Below are 23021 nucleotides of genomic sequence, written 5' to 3'. Positions count from 1 at the left end.
CATCTATGTATTGATAAATGCAAGTCATTGATAAAAGTGTTAGCCATCAGCAGATCGAACACAGATCCATGAGGCTACCTTATCGGAGCTTTCCTTCCAATGACTACTCTGGGTACAGTTATTCAAACAATTCCAAACCCTCTTAATTTCACTATTGTTTAGCCCACATTTCTCCATGTTTTCTACAAGCATAGCAGGGGAGAGTTCAGCAGATGTTTTGCTAAAATGTGGATCCTACCAATTAAGTCATTCTTAAAAAAAAAAAAAGTTAATTTGACTTGATCTTGACAAAGCCACACTGGCCTTCTGTAATCACTGCTTCCTCTCTGGATGTTCACCCTCTTTAATAATATGTTCTAGAATTTTGCCAAGAATCAAAAATCAGACCTACAGACCTATAGTTTCCATACTCCATTCTCTGGCAGCGTTTGCCCTTTTCCAGTCCAGTGGTGCCTCTCATGTTGTCTGTGATCTGTGAAGGATCATTAACAAGGGCTCAGCAAATATGTCAGCCATTTCTTTCAGTGTAACCTAGGATATAGCTTTTCCAGAGCAGATGAACTGATTCAGGGGAGCAAGGCTCAAATCTCCCTTACAGTGTACATATTGATCTTTTAGCCATTTTGGTCTTTTCCAGGCCAGAAATCATTCTCTTTGTCAGACAAAACAGAAGCAAAATGAGAATTAAATAGCTCTACCTTCTTCTTCTAGGCGGAGCAGCAGCCCTACCCTTTCTTTGATTACCCTCTTTTCTTCAGTATTACTTTTTAAAAGTTTGGTTATGCTCAGTTTCCCCTGCAGCCTTGCACTCCTGTCTACCTCCTACCAAGCTAAAGCACTCCTTATGTAATCCTGATAAAACTGTGCCACACTCGGTATTCATCTTTTGTTCCTTGCCTTTCTCTTTGTAAATGTCTTTAAAAGAATCTCAGGTGGTTGGTGAGTTCCAATACTAGATCTGCCCCATGATTGCTGCCTGTGTGACTGAGCAAATCATTCTCCCTCTCTGGGCCTCAGTTTTCTCATCTCTAAAGTGAAGGGGTTCAACTAGATAGCCTGGAAGGTCCTTCTAACTCTAAACCTGATCTTATGATTCCACTTCTCCCCCACAATGTGACTTGTATAAAACCTGATATGGTCTGTAATCAGCATTTGTTTACTCGCAGATCGTTTTCCTTTCAAAGAGGTTTCATTTTAGGGTTGGCATCTATACTTGGCCCAATATGATAACATACTATTATTTCTGCAGGGACAGTCTAGATCAACTATAACAGGCTACTGCTTATAGTCTCCACCAGCAAAGTCTCTTGTTGGATATAGCACAAATATGCCCACTTCTGCCTTGAGCTGAACCGAAGGAGCTAAAACCAACTCACACAATCCTAAACTGACCAGATATACAAGCATACGCCTGAATCTCTGACTCACTTCCCCCCCACTCTCCCTAGGCCCACAATTAAAGCTACCCTCTCCCCAGGCTCTTGGAGGAGGCTCATTAACACTAGTAGACTGATCATGCCCTGGTCCTACTTCTTTCTCTAAGAGATAGAAGCCTGATCCCAAGTCCACAAGCTTTCTACCCTTCCCTCAGAGGAATGGATTGGTCCCACTTGTTAGTAAGCATGGGGTAGGATGAAATATAAACTGTTCTTGCATTCCTTTCATCAAATCCTTGATGGATTTTTGAGATGAGAGCCTTCTTCATGTGGAAAGTGTAGGGGATGAGCTTTAGAAAAAGAAGGAAAGGCAGAGCCAAGACGGCAGCTGGAAAGCAGTGAGCTCCCTGCCGAGTCCCTCCAAAAACCTATAAAAAATGGCTCTGAACCAATTCTAGAACTGCAGAACCCACAAAACAGCAGAGGGAAGCAGGGCTCCAGCCCAGGACAGCCTGGATGGTCTCTGGGTGAGGTCTATCCCACACGGAGCTGGGAGCAGAGCAGAGCCCAGCGTGAGCTGCTCGGACCAACCAGACCAGGAGCCGGGCGGAGCGGGCCCTAGCGCCCTGCGGCAGTTACCAGACTTCTCAACCCACAAACACCAAAGACTGCGGTGAAGGTTAGTGGGAAAAGCTGCAGGAGTGGAAGGAGTTCACAGTTCGGCCACCGCCCCGGGGCAGCGGAGGTGGGGCAGCTACAGCTGCTGTTACTTCCGGCCCCAGGCCCACCTGGCGGGAGGAATTAAGTGGCAGATCAGAGCAGGAGTGCACAGCCTTCTGAAGATCTAAGCCCAGTCCGGGTTGGGGGTTCTTGGGGAAGGAGGAGTGCTGGTGTGGCAGAGCTGGCGCATCCCCCCCAAACGTGGAACATAGAACTCTTTAGTCTACAAGCAGTCATACCCCACTGAAAAACTCAAGGGTCAAGTTAGTTGGTTGGGAATATGGCCAGGCAGCGAAAACACACCCAGATTCAGTCTCAGACTTTGGAATCTTTCTTTGGTGACAAAGAAGACCAAAACATACAGCCTAAAGAAGTCAACAAAGTGCAAGAGCCTACACCAAAAGCCTCCAAGAAAAACATGAACTGGTCCCAGGCCATGGAAGAGCTCAAAAAGGATTTGGAAAAGCAAGTTAGAGAAATAGAGGAAAAATTGGGAAGAGAAATGAGAAGGATGCGAGAAAACCATGAAAAACAAGTCAATGACTTGCTAAAGGAGACCCAAAAAAATACTGAAAAATGTACTGAAGAAAACAACACCTTAAAAAATAGACTAACTCAAATGGCAAAAGAGCTCCAAAAAGCCAATGAGGCGAAGAATGCCTTGAAAGGCAGAATTAGCCAAATGGAAAAGGAGGTCCAAAAGACCACTGAAGAAAATACTCCTTTAAAAATTAGATTGGAGCAAGTGGAAGCTAGTGACTTGATGAGAAATCAAGATATTATAAAACAGAATCAAAGGAATGAAAAAATGGAAGACAATGTGAAATATCTCATCGGAAAAACCACTGAACTGGAAAATAGATCCAGGAGAGATAATTTAAAAATTATTGGACTACCTGAAAGCCATGGTCAAAAAAAGAGCCTAGATATCATCTTTCAAGAAATTATCAAGGAGAACTGCCCTGATATTCTAGAGCCACAGGGCAAAATAGAAATTGAAAGAATCCATCGATCGCCTCCTCAAATAGATCCCAAAAAGAAATCTCCTAGGAATATTGTCGCCAAATTCCAGAGCTCCCAGATCAAGGAGAAAATACTGCAAGCAGCCAGAAAGAAACAATTTGAGTATTTTGGAAACACAATCAGAATAACCCAAGATCTGGCAGCTTCTACATTAAGAGATCGAAGGGCTTGGAATACAATATTCCGGAGGTCAATGGAGCTAGGATTAAAACCAAGAATCACCTACCCAGCAAAACTGAGTATCATGCTCCAAGGCAAAATATGGATTTTAATTAAAACAGAGGACTTTCAAGCTTTCCCAGTGAAAAGACCAGAGCTGAATAGAAAATTTGACTTTCAAACACAAGAATCAAGAGAAGCATGAAAAGGTAAACAAGAAAGAGAAATCTTAAGGGACTTACTAAAGTTGAACTGTTTTGTTTACATTCCTACATAGAAAGATGATGTGTATGATTCATGAGATCTCATGAATATGCATATATATATATATATGTTTATATATATATAAGTGAATGTGCATGTATGTATATATGCATGTGTATATATATATAGAGAGAGAGAGAGAGTGCGGACACAGGGTGAGTTGAAGATGAAGAGAAGATATCTAAAAGAAATAAAATCAAATTAAGGGATGAGAGAGGAATATATTGAGAGAGGGAGATAGGGAGAGATAGAATGGGGTGGATTATCTCGAATAAAGGTGGCAAGAGGAAGCAGTTCTGTGGGAGGAGGAGAGAGGGCAGGTGAGGGGGGAATGAGGGAATGAGTGAATCTTGCTCTCATCAAATTTGGCCTGAGGAGGGAATACCATACATACTCAATTGGGTATCTTACCCCACAGGAAAGAAGAGGGAAGAAGATAAAAAAGGGGGGGGATGATGGAGGGGAGGGCAGGTGGGGGTGGAGGTAATCAAAAACAAACACTTTGGAAAGAGGACAGGGTCAAGGGAGAAAATTCAATAAAGCGGGATGGGTTGGGAAGGAGCAAAATATAGTTAGTCTTTCACAACATGAGTATTGTGGAAGGGTTATACATAATGATACACATGTGACCTATGTTGAATTGCTTGACTTCTTAGGGAGGGTGATGGGAAGGGAAGAGGGGAAAGAATTTGGAAATCAAAGTTTTAAAAACAGATGTTCAAAACAAAAAGTTTTTGCATGCAACTAGAAAATAAGATCCACAGGCAATGGGGCGTAGAAATTTATCTTGCCCTACAAAAAAGGAAGGGAAAAAAGGGGATGGGAGGGGAGTGGGGTGAGAGAAGGGAGGGCTGAATGGGGAACAGAGCAACCAGAATATATGTCATCTTGGAGTGGGGGGGGAGGGTAGAAATGGGGAGAAAATTTGTAATTCAAACTCTTGTGAAAATCAATGCTGAAAACTAAATATGTTAAATAAATTTTAAAAATAAAAAAATAAAAGACGGAAAGAAGTTGCAGGCAAAGCTACAGAAATTTGCTAGGTGGCCCATGAAAACAGCGCAGCTCAAAGTGGCCCAGCTGCTGGTCTGCTGAGAATTGAGAGAGAAATAGACCTTGGGAAATTGTCCTCAAGAGAATTCAGCTTCTATTTTTATGGGTGTGGTATTTGAAAAAGGAGATTTTTTTTCCCCCAGTCGGCTGGTTGGAATTGGGGGGAGGGAGGTTGTATAGCCTGAGGGAGCAAAAGATAATAAATTAAATCCTTCAACCCATTTTCTTTAGTTCTCTAGCCTGGAGGTGAGTAATTTTTTTTTTTTTGCACTGAAATGGAAGCAGAGATGGAAAGGGTACCTAGTGGGTAGAAATAGCTGATTTCAAAAGAAAATGAAGATATTAATGATCATAAAGATCCAGTAGGAATGGAAACCAGAAGTTGAATGAAGAGGAGAACACGATTGAGAGGAGAAAATGGGATTATTCATTTTATGTTTAATTCAATTCGACAATTATTTGTCTTATTGGATTTTCTATTTTTTTTGTAAATTGTATTACTTTTCTTTCCCAATTCTGCCTATGATACTTAACTCCCCTCAATTAGATATTCTAAACTACCACTTGGTTTCCCTTACCAAATCTGTATATGTCCATACAGGCACAGGTTATGTATACCACAAACAGTGTTGTCTTGTACTCCAGATTTTGGACCCAGAGTGTCCACAATCACTCCAAGGACAACATCTCAATGCCCTTGAACGCTAACATGTTAAAGTGGAGATCATAATACTTTTCCCACCTGCAAACAGTTAATGAGCCTATAATAGGCCCTGTCTGTTTTCAAAATCTGTGATACTCTGAAGCTCAACTTCAGCTGTGGTTTCCATAGCTTCCCCTCCCTTAAAACTCTCAGGAAAAAAAGTTATCATTTCTACCCCATTTCTCTATAAAAGTGGGGAGCATCATAGAGATTTATTTAAACTACTCGTGTCTGAAATGCAGTCTTCAGTCTGTCAGCTGCTCCCTGAATCTACCTTATCATCCCTTTAGGGTAAGCCCCCTATAATTTCCCCTTCCTCACAACTCTCAGGCACAAATAAAAACATCTCCCCTTCCAAAAAGGCGTTAGATTTGGGGAAGAGTCAAACTCAATAACCTTGTTAGGTACATTTTTCGGTCTGAAGGCCCTCACATCCCTGAAGGCAGTACTGTCCTTCAAGTCCCCAGAATATCTTGCTCTGGAGGAGCAAAGCAAAATGGGAACCCTAAGTATGAAGATTTTCTTCTATGCAATGCCATTTTATCTGATGTGCCAATAATTATACTTTGGGGCTAGGATTTTTTTGTTTCTGCAGCTGTTTTCTAACTGAATTATTCAATCTTATAGCAACTCTCCTATAGCTAGTAGACATGATCTAATAGTGACTCATACATTTTTACTCTGGAAATGACAAAAGGCTTCCAGAGCTTCCACCCACCTGAATGAATCCATGTTGTTATTTTCACCATCTTAATTTTCCAGATCTTCAACTTGACAGGGAAGTAAGTAGCTTCTCTTCCCCTCTCTTATAAAAACTCTTTGGCTTCCATATACGTATATGTGTGCATATATAATTACATATACATACATGAGCATATATTTAAGTGTGTATGCACATACCTACAATACATTTATTCATTCAGTAAACATGTATTAACTGCTCCTATGTATACACACGCACATGCGCACACACATATGACCATAGATCATAAGAGCTAAAAGCGACTACAGAGACCATTCAGCCCAACTCATTTTACAAATGAAAAAATTGAGTCCCAGGAGGTTAAGTGACCTTCTCAGGGTCATGCAGCTAGCAATTGGTAGAGCTGGGATTCAAACCCATGTCTTCTAACTCCACATCCATCATTCTTTCCATTGTCCTATGCTGCTTCCCAACCCCAGCACTGTAACCACTGGAACTATGGAGATATATATCCATGTGCATCAGAGCTCGAGCTCACATTCACATCGCAATTCTAGATTTACAGGCCACTCCCTCGCAACCACCCTGTGAGGTATAAGTATTTGTTGTTTAGTGGTGTCTGACTCTTCATGACCCCATTGATCATAGCATGCCAGTACTGTCCATGGGGTTTTCTTGGCCAAGATTCTGGAGTGGTTTTGCCGTTTCCTTCTCCAATGAATTAAGGCAAACAGAAGTTAAGTGACTTGCCCAGGGTCACAGAGCTAGTAAGTGTCTGAGGCCATATTTGAACTCAGGTCTTCTTGACTCCAGGCCCAGCACACTATCTACTGAACCATCTAGCTGCCCTGATGTGAGTATTACAAGTATTATTATCCCCATTTCACGGATGAGGAAATTGAGAGTCAAAGAATCTGACTTAACAAGGATCATAACCAGTAAACATCAGAACCTGGACTTGCTTTTTCTGTCTTTACCATATAATCTAATCCATATTCTTATTTCTCTGTCCTGGATGTTGAACTTCTCAGTCCTGTTGGGCCCATTTGGGAAAACTCTCTTCTAAAATGAAGTGGATCACAAGCAGATTTCGCCTGGAGGGCCTTTTTTTAAATGTCCCAAGAGCTGGGCCATTAGCTATGAATCATTCATCTTTCTGTTCTGAGCATCGTTGGCCCTCCAGTGTTGAGGGGGAATAATCAGCTCTTTGTGAAAGGCTCTAGTCAGTGCCCTAGATTTCATTTCTATTACAGTAGCATTAGATTAGATATCTGAGGAGTGCCACCAATGCTAGTCCCATAAGGATTAAATATGCAGAATCTCATTAAGAATTTCTCTCATGCTGGAAAGTAGATTAGAGTCTCTTTGACACTTGTATTACTTGCAGTGGAATAATCCAAGGAAATGGGTCCCACTTGTTTGAGCTCTGAGCTCCTCCAAGTCTTTGAAACCTGTAGCATCCTATTAACAACAGCTTGTGAACCTGGGAAGAAATGTGTCCCCGCGTGACAAGTACTCAGAGTTGGAACTGTTTAAGGTCCACTGTATGACTGTTCTCCCAGTACCAAAGAGACATCTAGGTTTGGGGAAAGCAGCTCTGACAGTATGCCAGGAGACAAACAGAACTGGTCCATTTCTCAGATCAGATGCGTTTCAATTTAATTCAATTGTCAATCCCAAAGTACCTGTATAATTAGCTTCACTGTAACTATTCCTTGGTGCAGTAGCAAATCAATTTTGTAGCAACCTTAGTGACATCTCCATACTTGTCTTAGGTTATAATTAATTAGCCTCTAGCTTTAATGACATTAGGATCTAATATCCAAAAATGGAAGGGACTTCAAGGGCCATCTAGTCCAACCCCTCACTTTACAGATGAGGAAACTGAAACCTAAAGGGTGGCACTCAGATCTGAATTTCACTTTAGTTTGGGGTTTTCTTTTCATCCAGATCTCATGACTACATTGCTCTAGGGAACTATCTCATGTAAATTTCCTCCCTGGGTGCAGGTCTACAATTTGTTTATAACTGAAAGTCAGAGAGAGTTGCCTGGAATACTGAGTACCTTGCTTATGGTCGCACAGCTATTTTGAGTCAGACATAGGACTTAAACTCCCCAGACAAGTCTTCCTGATTCCTAGACTGACCCTGTAGTCACTGTGATTCTTTCTGGATCACTCTACAATATAGGTGAAATCTCAAGATTACTAGAAGATAGACAGATAGATAATGATTTGTTGACTATTTGGTGAAATGGAGAGAGAACACATCAGATAAAAGAAGTGGGTGCAATCAGAAAATTGTATTCCCTGGTGTAGGCAGTGCTGTTGTGAACTAATAACTCCCCCACAGTGAGGGTGGTTTGGGGGGGCAGTACTATTACAAAGAAGTTCACTTAAAACCTTAGGAAGATGCTTCAACCATTCTGGAAGAAAGCAAAGCCAGCACGGGTGATGGTGTGTTTTAGTGGAAAAAGCATTGGTTTTAGAGACAGAAGATGACCTGGTTTAGAATCCTGGCTCTGCTATGGTGTGATCCTGACAAGTCACTTAACTTTCTTAGCCACAGTTTCCTTACTTATAAAATGACATATAAATTGGATGATCAGTGAGGTCCTTCCAAATCTAAATCCTAAAAGCTATAACCCTGAGCTCCCTCTAGGCTGTTGTATCTATCTATTGCTAGGGACAGGGAAGGCAAAGATGGGGAGGGTGCTGGGCAATGTTGTGAAGATGGAATTCCAGGTATTGCCCAAAGGTCAACCTCGCTAACTTTTGAGGAGACTCGTCACCAGAAAGTTTGCCACTAAGTGTTTCATTTTTTCAGCAATCACAATTCATAAAAATCAACTCCTGTGGCACCATGGGGTTTTTGGTCTGCCTCAGTAGAGGGAGTGAAATCAAGTAATTTTACCATTCTTTGAGGGCTCGTCAAGAGGATGCCTCCACAAAAGAGAGCTGAAGGTCAGAGATGATAACCTTGTGCTATCTTGAAGATCCTTTCTAGGGAAAAAGCATTTGCTTTGGTATTCAGGAGTGAATGTGTGCCCGGACATGGTACATAGAAGTTGGCTCCTTAAGTATCCAGCTCTGGTGCTGATAGAATCAGCTGCCCAGATGGGAAGCATGTAGCATAGGTTTCAAATTCAAAAAAAGCAGATAAATCAGTTACTTAAGGTCTGACCCAGTAGGCTCAGCCTGCTTCCTGTAGCCAGATGCTGAGTGCTTGCTGCAGGAGAGAGGCATATATATAAGATAAACAAAAGGTGGTCTTACCTTCAGCCTTATCTTTGTAGGATGAGCTGCTTAACTTAAAATTCCTAAGTTTTTGCCAACCAGCAAACCTGGACTTCCACCATAAATCAGTAGTTTTCTTATGCTTTCCTGTGTATCTCTTTCCATTACTTCCTGTGCCTTTTTTTAACCTCTGTTCCCACAGAGGCAAACCTGGGGACTTAGAAGGGCTCAGAGCACTTCTTCAGTATGTAGTAATTGATTTCCTCTTGTTAAGGAACTATTGAGAAATCATGTAATGACCTGTGTGAAGGCCTAGATGCAGGCTGATGTCATCTTTCCTGGTAAGAATGGGGTGCAAACATGTTTTTTGTCAGAAGCATCTCTTCTGGATTACCATATTGGTTTGTTTCCCTCGATTTGTTGCCACTGTATCACAGACAACATTTTATCCTAAGTGCACGGAACATCTCTGCCTTCCCTGTGGATTAAAGATCATCCTCTGTTGCTCCCACCCTCTCTAAATAGATCCCACAAATAATGCTTCACACTTTTCTGAACAACGTGAAGACCCAAGAGACTTTGTACTCATCTTTATATGTATTTATATGCGTGACCTGAACATTCTTTTCTTTTCTGATGATTGAAAATGGAGCAGATCTTCCTTAGTTTACCCTTAAAAAGAATGTTAGACCAGTGTTTGTTTGATCCACAGCATAACTGAGCTTAGAGACATTAGTGCCTAAGTAGTTACTTTAATAGCTAGTAATTTCTGTCAAAAAAAAACAGGGCATCATTTTTCCAATATCTTCTCTCCTATTTAGTCACTCTCAAGGCTGTAATATAAAAGAACAAAATTGTATTTAACAGGGATATCATTAAAGTCTTAAAATTAATTCAAAAAATCAAAGTCACAAGTATAAGACAGGGAAGCATATCTCAACAGCAGTTTGCTTGAAAAAGATCTGGTGGATTGAATGGACTATAAGCTCAGTATAAGTCAGCAGTGTGCTGTGGCAGCCGGTCTAAATCAAGGGGGGCAGATGGTCCTAGACTAGAGAGGCGATTGTCCCCTTGTACTCTGCCCTGGGAGCCCACATCTGTAGTTCTGTGGTTAGTGTTGGCTGCCACATTTTGGTGAGCATATCCAGAGAAGAGCAACCAGGATGGAAGAGGGATTAGATTTGTTCTGTTTAGTCCCAGATGGCAGAACTGGCAGCAAGGGACAGAGGTTCTAAAAAGGCACATAGAGGCTTAATATAAGAAAAAACTCCCTAACCATTAGAGGTGAAATAGGCCACCCCTCACCGGAAGACTTCCAACAGAAGTGTGTTTGGCACATCCATCGCATCATAACTGATTTGTGCCCTGCTCTCTACTTTTAGGCTGTACCTGGGAATTTGGAGCCATGGTGAGCTACATCAAGAAGACTTATCCCCAGACCCAACTAGTTGTAGTAGGCTTTAGTCTGGGTGGAAACATCGTGTGTAAATACTTGGGTGAAACCCAGGCAAATCAAGAAAGAGTCCTGTGCTGTGTCAGTGTGTGTCAAGGATACAGTGCATTAAGGTACGTGTACTCTTCTGTTTTTCTGTCATCATTTCTTCCAGGAAAAATCAATCCTGATTAGGCAGAAAATTCTGGGTCTTTGATAAACCATGTTTTGCTGCTAGATTGGGTTCTTTAGCATATGTCCCGTTCCTGCTGTTAGAACCCATAAATCAGTGCTGTTCATATTTCTCTATCTCTAGACCCGTATTTGTGAAGGACAAAACAGCCAGAAGACTCCCTGTGTCCTTAGAGAATCGAAAATCATCCAGTAGAGAGTTAGAGAATCCCAGTTTGTTTGGGAAAGAGCCACATGTGGCACAAGAGCTAAGATAGAAGTATCTGTTTCCTAAATTATCTGGTCCTTTTTACTCTAGAACTGGGGAAGAGAAACGATTAGCAAAAAAGCATACACAACTATTGCCATTCCAGATGTATCGCAGCTGCCAAATTTAGACCATACTAACAAAGACCTATGAGAGGCCATATTCTCCCTTACTTCATCCTTAAGGATTAAGAATTTTTCACCTCTTCATTAACATTCTATGGTTCCATTTTTCATAACCCTTGAATCCCTGTCCATGTGCATTTTAATCCATTTGTATGCCTGTACTGCCTTTGGATTGATGAGCTCTGTAAACTCATTAACTCATTACCGTTGGCTCCTATTTTTAAAGGATTACCAAAAGTCTCCTTTAGTAATCTGTTCTAGTGCTAGATGGCTGAAATTTATGGTACCTTGAAGGACCAAGCAAATTTCACAGTCATTTGATGGGCCTGGTTCTTCTAGTGTTAACAACCCTTGTGATTAGCAGATCTTTTGTTACTTTACCTAAAACCCTCAGGCTTTCATTTAAGCCTTATTTTGCTGTCTGTCCTCAGTGGAGATAGCTTTTTTCTTTAAACAACAACAGGAATTCCTGATGGAGTACTCATAGTTTTCAGTACTGCTAATCAGCGTAGTCAGTGAGCACACTAAGGTATTAATAGCCCAAGGTGTAATCTCTCACTGTATAGCCTAAATCTAGTCTTGGACAATTCTGTAATAGTGAGAGGAATCTTAGCCTCCCAGGATCGGTTTTCATGTGTGGTTCAACCACAGTCTGAGTAGTGGTGACAGAAAGAGCTGTGAACTCTGTGGCCAGACCTTATGCAGGGCTATCAACATCATGATAGCTTCAGATTAATTCCTGAATACCCTTAAAAAGGCCTGTGAATACACCTACATCCCTAAGACTTTCTGAGCTCCACTCCTACAGCCTGGAAAGTGTCTATAAATTAAGGGAATTAGACTGAAACTCTTTGGTACTTCATAAAATCAGAATCTTAGAGTTGAAAGGGATCTTAGAGACCATCTAATCTTAACAGTCTCATTTTTATTTAAAAAAAAACTAAAGCCCCAGAGATGTTAACAGCTTTGCCCATAGTCACACATGTGGATAGTGGTTGAGAGCCGGCTATTAGACTAAGGTCTCCTGTCTCCTAGTCCCTTGTTCTTTCACCTGCCTCTCTCATTCCTCTGTTGCAATTCTCACCCCTTCTCTCTCCCACTCTTCCCTCCACCCCACCAAAAAAATTTTAAAAAAACACAACCAAACAAAACTATAAAATCAGCTGGAAAAAATAATATTTTTTCCTCTTGGTTTTGCTGGAGATGTTCCTAATCAAGATTATTTTCAGCCCACAGGTGATATACCAAATATGTGGAAACAAAAGTATATTCTTTAAAGTTACAAAGAAAAGGCTATACAAAAATACTAGCTTACTATCCAAACAGATACTGATTTCTCCTGGGCTTTATTTTCTTTACAACATGATATTATTTTTTCCCACAATGATCATCCTATAATCCAATAATCCAATTATCATTAAATAAAAGGAAATTTCTGCCTTCTCTGTTTAAGAATACTTTAACGTATATAAAAACATTTTGCCTAGATTTTCATCAAATATGGTTAAGGTAATATGCCCTTACATAGAGCATAGGTACTTCATGTATACACATGTATATGTACATATATGTATTTTAGTGAATAAGAAGATTTGGACAAAAAGGATTAAGTCACTTCTCTGGAAAATGTACTTATAGAACTCCACTTTTCTGAATGATGCTCAGTAAATGAGATATTCTGTTTCAGAGACCATCCCAATATGGTTTCCACTATCCTGAATTTGGGTTTTTCCTTGACTTTCTGCACGTTGCACAATTATGACTTTGGTTTAGTCACTGAGGTAGGAAATGATAGGTTAGAAACCAACCAGCTTTGAAGTTAGTAAGGTCAGGGGAGTCTTAAGTTTTACTTCTAATTGACTTTACTATGTGTACCCAGAATGGTCTGGCCTCCATTACGTTATCTATAAACGTGACCTGTCTAAACTGAGAAGACATATATATCAACTTGACTTTCAAAGCACCAGCAAAATATTCATTAAGAGGATGCAAAACTGTTGTTGTTGTTTTAAAGAAGGAGAGCCAGAAACTTCTGCAAGGATTTCATCTCCTCAATGGAAACCTCCTTTCATTTTGCTACACTAGCTCCCTCTACTGGTGGCAAGAGCACACCATGAGGCCATTTATAACCAGAGTTTGTGGGGAAACAAAAGTACATATGAAGAGCTATAAGGTTTGCCCCTACATGTATTTAGCCCCTTCTCCAGACACACACAGTGCTTCATGTATTTTACTTATTTCATTCATTGCCAAGTCAACCTTTAACCCTTGAGGAACAAGGATCTTGAGTGCCCAGGGTCCCCTTGTTTGACTTTTCTCCTAACCTTTAGCTCAGGGTTATTTCCATTTCATTCCCCCGCTGATCCTTTAATCTCTTTTCCACCTTGGGACACATTCCCATCTGATGTTGTGAATTATAATTGTTACGGAGGTTAAAAAGAGACCATGTAATCATCATAGCTTTATTTAAAAACTTTCCTTCCAACAGCTATGCTTAGTAGACAGTGTCAGTATGATTATCCCATTTTATAGGTGAAGAAGCTAAAGCTCAGAGATTAAATGACTTGCCCAGGGCCACACAGCTAGTAAAGAGGTGGAGCCTGGACTTGTGCCTGAGGTCCTCTGACTCCAGACCAATACTCTTACCACTCCTCTCAAACTGCCTTTCATTTGTGCAGTGCTTGCAAGTACATTTTCATTTGAGCCTCTCAACAGCCCTTTGATCTTGTAACTAGTGGTACAAGAATTATTATCCCCATTTACAAATGAAGAAGCTGAGTCTTGGATCATTCTGGTGTCTAGACTTGCCCTAGTCTTTGACAGGTGACCTGTCCCTCAGCATAATATGTCCGAGGCAGGATTTGGACTTGGGTTTTCCTCACTTAAGTCCAGTGCTCTGCCCATGACATTATCTGACAGCCCCGAACCTGCCCTTTCTGCTAGGGCTTGAAAGCGGCCAACATTATTGTGATCTTTCCTCCCTCCTCTCATCCTTTTTGCCAAAGCCGAGTGGGGAGGGCTCACATGCTTCTGAAATCAGTATCTCTGGGTTTCTTATAGTAAATCACTCATAGTTGAATCTGGAGAACTATTTGGGTAGTGACTTCCATCATTTGTCATCTAACCCATTAGTGTACCCTTCCTCTGGCAAAAGGAAATAGGAGGAGCAGAGAGAAACCAGCTGCCTGCTTTCTATAGTCAACAGACTCTTGTGGCTATTGAATGACTTCATGTTTTATTATGGGTTAAATCAATGAAGAGAGTGCAATTTACTAAAAACCACGTGATGTATCTCATGTTCTTCGTGATAATTTCTCAGCATAAGCAGCTGCTTGCCTAAGCCAGGGGAATTTGTGTGGTCAAGCTAATCCTTGATTTAATGAGTTATTTGAGCCTGTGTGTCTAAAGACATTTGAGTATAAGTTTCATCCATTTAGCAACTGGCCAGTCCCGAAGGTAAGTGAGAGAACTGGTCGTGCAAATGCATTTCATGCATCTCTCCATCTCATGCTAGCTCTTTACTTCTAAGAATCTGACCTACAAACTGGAAGGTGGGAAAGCGCTACAGTCTCTTAGTAGGAAAAACGAGTTTAAAGAGCATTTCAACAGTCCTAGCCATCTTTTCAGAGAAGACCTCTAACAGTCTTTTTGTGACATCAGGCAGTAACTGCAAAACCACTATCAATATAAAACAACCTTTTCACTGAGCACCCTTTGTGTGCAGATTATACGGAAAGGGACAGTCTACAATTTGGACACCCAATGGCCAATGAGTGCTGAGAGGATGAAGGGTAGAGGAATGATCAACCAGGTTGCAATTAATTAGGAGAGAATTCCAGGAGGAAATGAGACAGAGAAAAAAGAGGTGCGGGTTAGTATTGAGAAGCATTAACAACTTGGCACAGGGCCTGGCTCTGCATTGCCTTCTGGGAACCCAAGAACCTTTGAAAGAACAATACATGAATTATCAAATGCACATTAAGAATCCCCACTAAGTGCGGGTATATTCCCTGATAAATGGATTTGATAACACTACATCTGGGCCTTTGAATGGAACTTAGATGAGTGGCAGTGCCATGCAATGGAAAAAACACAGGATTTGAAAGAGCCAGAAGTCCCGGGTTTAAGTTCTGGAGAAAGGGCAGCCTGAATCTGCAGAATGTCTGAAGAAAGGCTTTTTTTAATACAAAAGGTAACTCATATTAGGCTAATGGAGCTTTAGAGGTTACTCCTGGGATCAGCTTTAATGTAAATAGTACTTGAGGATACTTAAAAAGTTTGTTCTCAAGTATTTTAATCATTCCTTCTATGGTATTATTTACACTGCTAATTTGTGTTCTGCATTAAGTTTGTTCAGAAGAGATGAACTTGATCTAGCCTTATCACAAATTTATAATTAACGATTTATGAATTAATCAGATTTTTTATTAAGTACAAGGACTATACTAAATGCTGCAAAGATGGGAAATCTGGTCCCTTCCTTTAGACAGTTTACAATACAGTATACAATATAATAGCAACCTTTTCCCTAGGGAGCTCAAAGTACTTAATAAAAGAATTGTATTTTCTCTGACAACACTTCAGAGAGGAGAAGAGAGATTGAAAATAGAGATAATCCTATGGATTTTACAGATGTGAAAAATTAAGGCACAAAGGCAGGAAAATCGCTTGTCTTCAATCATTGACAGAGACAGCATTCTTGCTGTTCGTGATAAGAAAATCATTAGTTTCTCTGTACCTTGGTTTTTCATCTGTAAGAAACTATTCTTCCTCTCACTAGTTCACAGGATTGTAGAGAAGATACTAAATATAAAGAAGCTTTGAAAAATCAATGTTATTCAAATGTAAGGTGCTAGTAATAATACGGTACTTCCCACTAGGAAAATCCTCTCAGAAGTGCAGTGGAACCTTGTACATCCATCCAGGTACCTCAAGACCAGAAATAATCTGGATACAGAAACATCCAGATAATCCAGAGCTCCCTCAACTGGTCCCCACTGTCCTTTCTTGGCACTTTCTTACCTGCATTCAACTGCATTCTCCTCCTTGCCCAGGACCACTCTACTGCAGGTGTAGTCTCATTCTCCCATTTTCCTACTACTATTTCCAGCCCTGTTAAACAGTCCAAATGAAGATCTGGACATATGGAAACAAGATAAGTGTGGTTCCATAATACTAGCTGCATTTCTAGTAATACAGCACAGATAGCTGCTGAAAATGGTAGTTAGGGCTTTATTGCATTTTGAATACTGCTTTTATTGAGATACTTCTCCCTATCTTTTAGACTTCTTTGACTTGCATCCCAAAGTCAAGCCAACTCTTGACTTTGATAAAAGAGAGTAGTCATCTGAATAAAGTGATGCATAATTCAAATATATTCAGCTGGCTTTAGACCACATGGTTCGGAGGGTTTTAGGTTTGTGCACGCGCGCGCGCGCGTGTGTGTGTGTATGTGTGTGTGTGTGTGTGTGTGTGTGTGTGTAGCATCATTATTATGGTTATGTTACTTTTGTTTTGATTAGACAAGTATTTATTATAGTCTTTTTGATTAGACAAGTCATTCATTGCTTAACTGTGTACCACCTGATTATGAGGGAAGATGGCCCAGAAATATGACAGATGACGAGAGAAGCCTAGTTTGGGAATACATATTTGCCGTAGATAATGATGAAAACAGTGAAGTTGGCATTTTATCCCAACACTTCATCAAACCTTAACTACCTAACAGGGACCAAAGTTTTTCAGATGACTTATTTGGTTACTAAGTCACTTTAGTACACATATCTAATCGTAGTCCTGAACACTCCATCTTCACACATACCTTCCTACCTCCCCTCTTCCCCATTTCAAGGTATAAGCAAAGATAATGGAAAAGAAATGTCTTAGACAGTCTAATGTCTGAACAGGTTGTCTGGGAATCAAAGGGTGTGAGCTGGCAAAGGAAACAAGTTGCTGTTCATTGCTTAGGCACGTGGGGAGACTGCCTGACTGGCCCCTTGGGTCCAAAGGAAGGGGCCTGAGGGCCTACCAACGTGTTCAGTTCTTATAGCTTTGGTTCTACTGTTGATTCCTGTTTAGCTTTTCAGTTTCTTCTGCTCCAGTTTGTGCAGAGCTTATAGCCCTTGGGGTCTCTTGACCTTTGTGTCACTAATATTCTTAACAATGAACTCTTAAGTAGTATCTTATAAGGATTTCTCCACTCATTAAATCTGAAAAATATTTCATTTCTTATTGTCATTTTTAACGTCATTTCATAGGGAAAGTTTGCTGACCCCCAAATGAAGTTGAGGCAATTTGGAGGGAAATTATTTTTTCAAGTATCTGGGCTTTGAAAGACTCCTATCACCCATGTTCCTCACTCTATTATTTGTAAGATGAATGTAAAGTTTCTTTAAGGACTTTAGTAGAAATATGTGACACATAAGTTAATATACTAACAAACATCATGAAATTGAGCCTCTTGACATTCCTAACATTGGAACAACGATGAAGGGATTTTATTAACTCAGACTCAGTGAGCAGTTGGTGCTATGACTTACACTGGTGGGAAGGAGGCTTTAGGTAGAGGTCGATGAGGAATGAGCCTCCTAGCTAGTCTGTGAAGCAGCTGCTATTGGCTTGTCAAAATGTACCCTTGCCTCAGATACAAGAGTACAAATCAGACAATCAAATATTTATAAAAAGAAGGCTGGCAGTTCCTTATACGCGCACACGCTTGCGCACGCGCACACGCTTGCGCACGCGCGCACGCACACACACACACACACACACACACACACACCCCAATCAACAAGAGTTTATTCAGCACTTGCTGTGTGCCCAGCACTGTGCTAAGCATAGGGGATACAAAGAAAAAGACAGAACAGCCCCTTCCCTCAGAGGTTCAAACGAGGGCAGCCAGCACATGTGCATATAGGTATGTACAAAGCAGACACAAGGTAATTTTGGATGGGATGGCACCAGCATGAAGGGGCTCTGTTCAGCACTAATTTCTTGCTAGTCATGCTTGGAAAGGATTTTCTCATTTTAATTTCATTTCTATTTTCTCACCCCCTGTCCCAGAGTTCTAAGACTGGTCATAAGAAGGATTATCAATTTGGGGTCACACTAATTTTGTGAGTAACAAGAGACCAGAAAAATGAAAATTCAGTTGTTACTAAAAAACAAACAATTCCTTCCCCATGCCTTTTTAACATAGCCAAAAGAACGTTTTCAAAAGCAAAACCACATGTGCGCACACAAGCACATGCACACTCGCTATTAAAATACCAGTCATATTCATCATGGTTCTGTTATTAAGCCTAGAGAACTTATTTGCAGGGTGGAAGGCAATCCTAGTGTGAGAATAATGGTTTTTCCTGTCACGTTGATGATGTTACTTTCTGGCACAGCCAACAGATTGACAAGTAGTTGTGTGAGTGACACTGACCAAAGGAGATGTCCAGCCACCGGAGCAGCTTTTTCCTGCTGTCATCTTTGCCAGGAATAGCGTGATAACCCAGCGTATTACTCTGAAATCCATGGTTTTGGCACTGTCAGTCATCGTTCTCTTCCAAAAGCCAAAGTCAGCAACCTTAAATGCTTCTGCTGTCTGTTTTAAGCATCTCATTACAATAAAGAGAATCTCTGGCTCATTATCTTTGCCTAACTACCTCTCATTTCTAAGCCTTTCTTTCATCCTTTCTGACTGTTATTTTGTGGTTTGGTTTAGGGCACAGGAAACCTTCATGCAGTGGGATCAGTGCCGAAGATTTTACAACTTCCTCATGGCTGACAACATGAAGAAGATCATCCTTTCTCACAGGTACCATTGCCCTTCCTTTGTTTCTTCTCATGAGGCTCACATTCTTTTGCTGCCTAGTTACAACAGGGGCTATTAAGAGGCTCTGGACCTTCATTTCTACAACATCAAATGGTCTGAATGGCCTCCTTAGACACACAGTCTCAGGTATTCCTGCTGGCCTAATCATTGCATTTTTCCTTTGTTAGAAACTACATTTTCCTCGACCACCACAAGCTGGTACGATTTTTTTTTCTACCTTTAAGTTTAAGTAAATCCAGGAAGGGAAAGACTCTCTTATATCATACTTTAACTATAATATCATATAGACTTTTAGCATTTTTAAGAATACTAAGCTGATCATAAAATATGTTAATAAAATAGCCACTGGTTCAGTACTTGATTTCCCACCATCCTAAAACCTGCCTCTGCCATATTTACTGCTCTTACTTAACTAGTACTTTAATTATGTTATTTCACTTGCTCAAGAAAACTTGAATGACCCCCTCACTTTCATCTCATCTACCTAGATTTAAGGCATAATCAGGGTCCACCTGTCTATGCAACAGTAATGCAGCAAACATTTTATTAATTTCTTAAATACTTATACTGTATGCAAAACATTACTCTGGTTTTCCTACTGTTCTCCCACATCTGCCCCCTGAAGCTTCATCTCTCACACACACATACACACACACACACACACACACAGAGTTCTGTTGACACCTGTTGTTCTAGATTGTTTCCCTGCTTTACAAGGCTTTAATGAGGAACAAAAGAGGTGTGTGTAAAGCAACCCATTTATACCACTTAGAAGATAATAAGATTTAGAACTCCAAGAAACCTTAGAAATGTTAAGCCCTAAGGGTTCAGCTCCTTCCTGTGACTGGTGACTAATGAGGAAGTTCGGCCCCAGAGTGAAGTGACAGCCCAAGCGCCATCCAGAGGAAGTAGCAGAGCCAGAGTTTGAACCCAAATCTTCTGAGTCTATATCCAATCCGCTTTCTACATCATGCTGGCTCTCAATTATAGGCTGCCACATCACTTGTAAGTTCTAGGTCTGTCTCTGCACCAAGATTGTCAGTTTTCTAGAGGTTAGAAATCTAGAGATTTTTTTTTAATCGCCATAGGCATTTTATTTAATGATTTTTTGCTGACCTAGAAATAACAACAAAAGTTAAATAAATATTGAACTATCAATTTGCTTTTGTTAAATGTTTATTTTTTTTTAATTTAAATTAACCATTAGAAAAGTCTTCTTGCTCTGTCATTTGTAAACTGTATGTTTTAGGCTGTCATATGCTCGTACAGCTTTAACAGGTAGATGACACAGTGGATAGACTGCTTGGAGTCAGGAAGACTCATCTTCCTGAGTTCAAATGTGGCCTTAGACATTTACTAGTTGTGTGACCCTGGGCAAATCACTTAACCCTATTTGCCTCAGTTTCCTCATCTGTAAAATGATCTGGAGAAGGAAATGACAAACCGCTCCAGTATTTTTGCCAAGAAAACCCCAAATGGGGTCATGAAAAGTCAGACATGACTAAACAACATTCTGGCATAGCTTCCTTGATCCTTACATAAAATAGGCAATAGATGGGGAGAGACTTGTTCCTCATCCTAGATATGAATTCATGAGACATGGTGCTGCTGCTTTGTTTTACCCTGTAAATTTCCAACACAATGGTCACAGGAAGTTAAATGAACACTTTGTGAAATATTTCTCTTTGGGAGCACAAGGACTCAGCCCTTGGCAACCAATAGCTGAAAGGTAGTTTTCTGCCAATCACTAGGTTGATGAACCTTCTATATGGAGCATGTAAATTCTAGTGTGTGCTGCGTTAGCTCACCCAGTAAATTTTGGGGTTCATGTACTTTTCTTGAATTTACTATAGAAAACCAAATATTTGACAAAGAATTTTTAAAGTGTGAATCATATTGCACACAGCATATAATCCCCCTACTGAAGCTGAAAAAGTCCGTTCCAGTTCTGCAGCGGGTTTGTAAAGGAACCAAACAATTTACTCCCGATTGGGTATCTTTCCTGCTTTAGGGCAGGGCACCAAAGTAACACACTGACCATCTTTGGCCGTTGTTAAATACTGCAGCATGATTTACAGCTACTACAGAGATGAAATATAAAGACTGCTCATTGGGGCCTGTCTGGTGAGAATTCCCTCATTTCCCTCTTTGTTAATCTGTAGCATCTCTTCTGTGAAGGGAACTACATTCTTGAATGTGATGTCTAGTATTTTCTAAGAATATTTCTTTGGTTTTAACATCTCTTTTGGATGAGCTAATTCCCCTTGAAGTGGTAAATATCGATTTGCTGACATGCCACTGACGACAGTGGCACAATGCTACCCGCACGTGCGGCCAGCCTGCTGCCTGGCACTCCCTTCACAGCAGACTCCACAAATATCCTGCTCCGGGGGTAGAGAGAGAGAGAGTTCTCCAAGGTTCAGCACTGTCTCAGTTCCAATTTTTTAGCCTTGTCTGGACTGCCTCCAGCCACTCCACAGAGCCTATCTTTGTCCCTGAAAGGGCAGTGAAGGTCTCAGCTTACCTCTCCTTCTCTAGTCGCTTGAAGTCTGACCATCTCAGCTCATTCACTGGCAGACTCTGAGGGCTACAGGGATCCATCTGAAACTGACATATAGACACTTTGGCAAAGTCTCACTCTTCCAGATTGTTTTTGGGCAAGGTAGGTCCCTTTGCCATTGCATGCTCCTTCAGTTTTCATCTTGAAATGGTGTCCTTTTTCCTTTTTATTCCAGGCAAGTTCTGTTTGGAAACAATGTTAAGAAACCTCAAAGCCTTGAGGATACTGACTTGAGCAGATTGTACACAGCAACATCTCTTATGCAAATTGATGACAATGTGATGAGGTATGTATAAGAGCTTTGCTCTCTAAGAATAACTTCCTCTAAGATAGCATCAGTTGCTTGATGAGATTAGCCCCAGCAGGGAAAGGTGAAGTTGCCTCTTGAACTTATTTTTCAGAAGAACTTTAAAGATTCAATTTAACATGAAGAGAGCTTAAGAATGAACAGAATCAAGCTAGCATTAAATCACAGGTAAATATCATCCCTGGAGGGTAAAGCCTTTTCTGATTTTTATGACAACAATGACCCTCTTGCACCAATGATATCCATTAAGCCGCTAGCCTTGGGAGGGTCGCTTGTTTTTTGTCCTTCAATCTGGAAGAGGACCAATGACATCAGGAAGGTGATGTCATGACTTGCAAGTGAATTGGATTTAAGTGAATAGAGCAGAGCTGTGTAAAGTTACCAGCCTCGTTCTCTCTTCCTGAGCTATCTGGATCCAGCGGCAAGATATAGATCAGGACAACTGGAGATGGCTCTGGATGTAGTTTGGCCTTTTTAAGCTAAGGTCTTTCTCAGGTCTCAGTTTGTCTAAGGCAATGCCCTTTCAGTGATTAAGGCCAGGTAAGAAATGAGGCAAAAAATGGCCTCGTAAAGGAGAGGGGAGATCAGAAAGCTCTCAGCATGAACAGAAAAGCAAAGTAAAATGGATTTTAACTGTCTTCTTTTACGTTAGGGACAATTTGGAGCTTTGGAAAGCCAGGTGGGCAGAGGAATTCCTATCCTGAGCTAAGTCTCGCTTAGAGTAAATCTTTTTTTGTTGTTATTTCTATTAAAATTGAACAGAAAGAAAAAAATAAGACCCTTGTAACAAATAGGCATAGTCAAGCAAAGCAAATTTTCTCATTAGCTATGTCCAAAACTATATGTGTCATTCTGCATTTTGAGTCTATCTACCATGAGGTAACATGCCTCATCTTTGGGTCTCTGAAATTTTAGTTTATCATTGCATTGATCACAGTTCTAAAGTCTTTTGGAGTTTTTCTTTATAATGTTGTTACTGCATACATTATTCTCCTGGTTCTACTCACTTCATTCTGCCTCAGTTCATACAAGTCTTCCCAGGTTTCTCTGAAATTGCCCATTTTGTCATTCTTGAATCAAATCTGAACCCCTCAACATC

The 23021-nt window shown here is 40.6% G+C and overlaps 1 protein-coding gene across 3 annotated transcripts in view; it reads left to right on the top strand.

Annotated features, from left to right (window-relative positions):
- The window catches only part of ABHD2 (abhydrolase domain containing 2, acylglycerol lipase), a 118970-nt gene that overhangs the window by 87922 nt on the left and 8027 nt on the right, over positions 1-23021 (top strand). For all 3 annotated transcript variants that reach the window (XM_036769616.1, XM_036769617.1, XM_036769618.1), the window contains 3 exons: positions 10620-10803; positions 18945-19037; positions 21791-21901. In XM_036769616.1, the coding sequence (XP_036625511.1) occupies positions 10620-10803; positions 18945-19037; positions 21791-21901 (388 nt within the window). The remainder of the gene's footprint in view (positions 1-10619; positions 10804-18944; positions 19038-21790; positions 21902-23021) is intronic.

This window comes from Trichosurus vulpecula, chromosome 8, assembly GCF_011100635.1.
Source record: "Trichosurus vulpecula isolate mTriVul1 chromosome 8, mTriVul1.pri, whole genome shotgun sequence".
Classification (NCBI taxonomy): domain Eukaryota; kingdom Metazoa; phylum Chordata; class Mammalia; order Diprotodontia; family Phalangeridae; genus Trichosurus; species Trichosurus vulpecula.
This window is presented reverse-complemented; position numbering and strand designations above follow the sequence as displayed.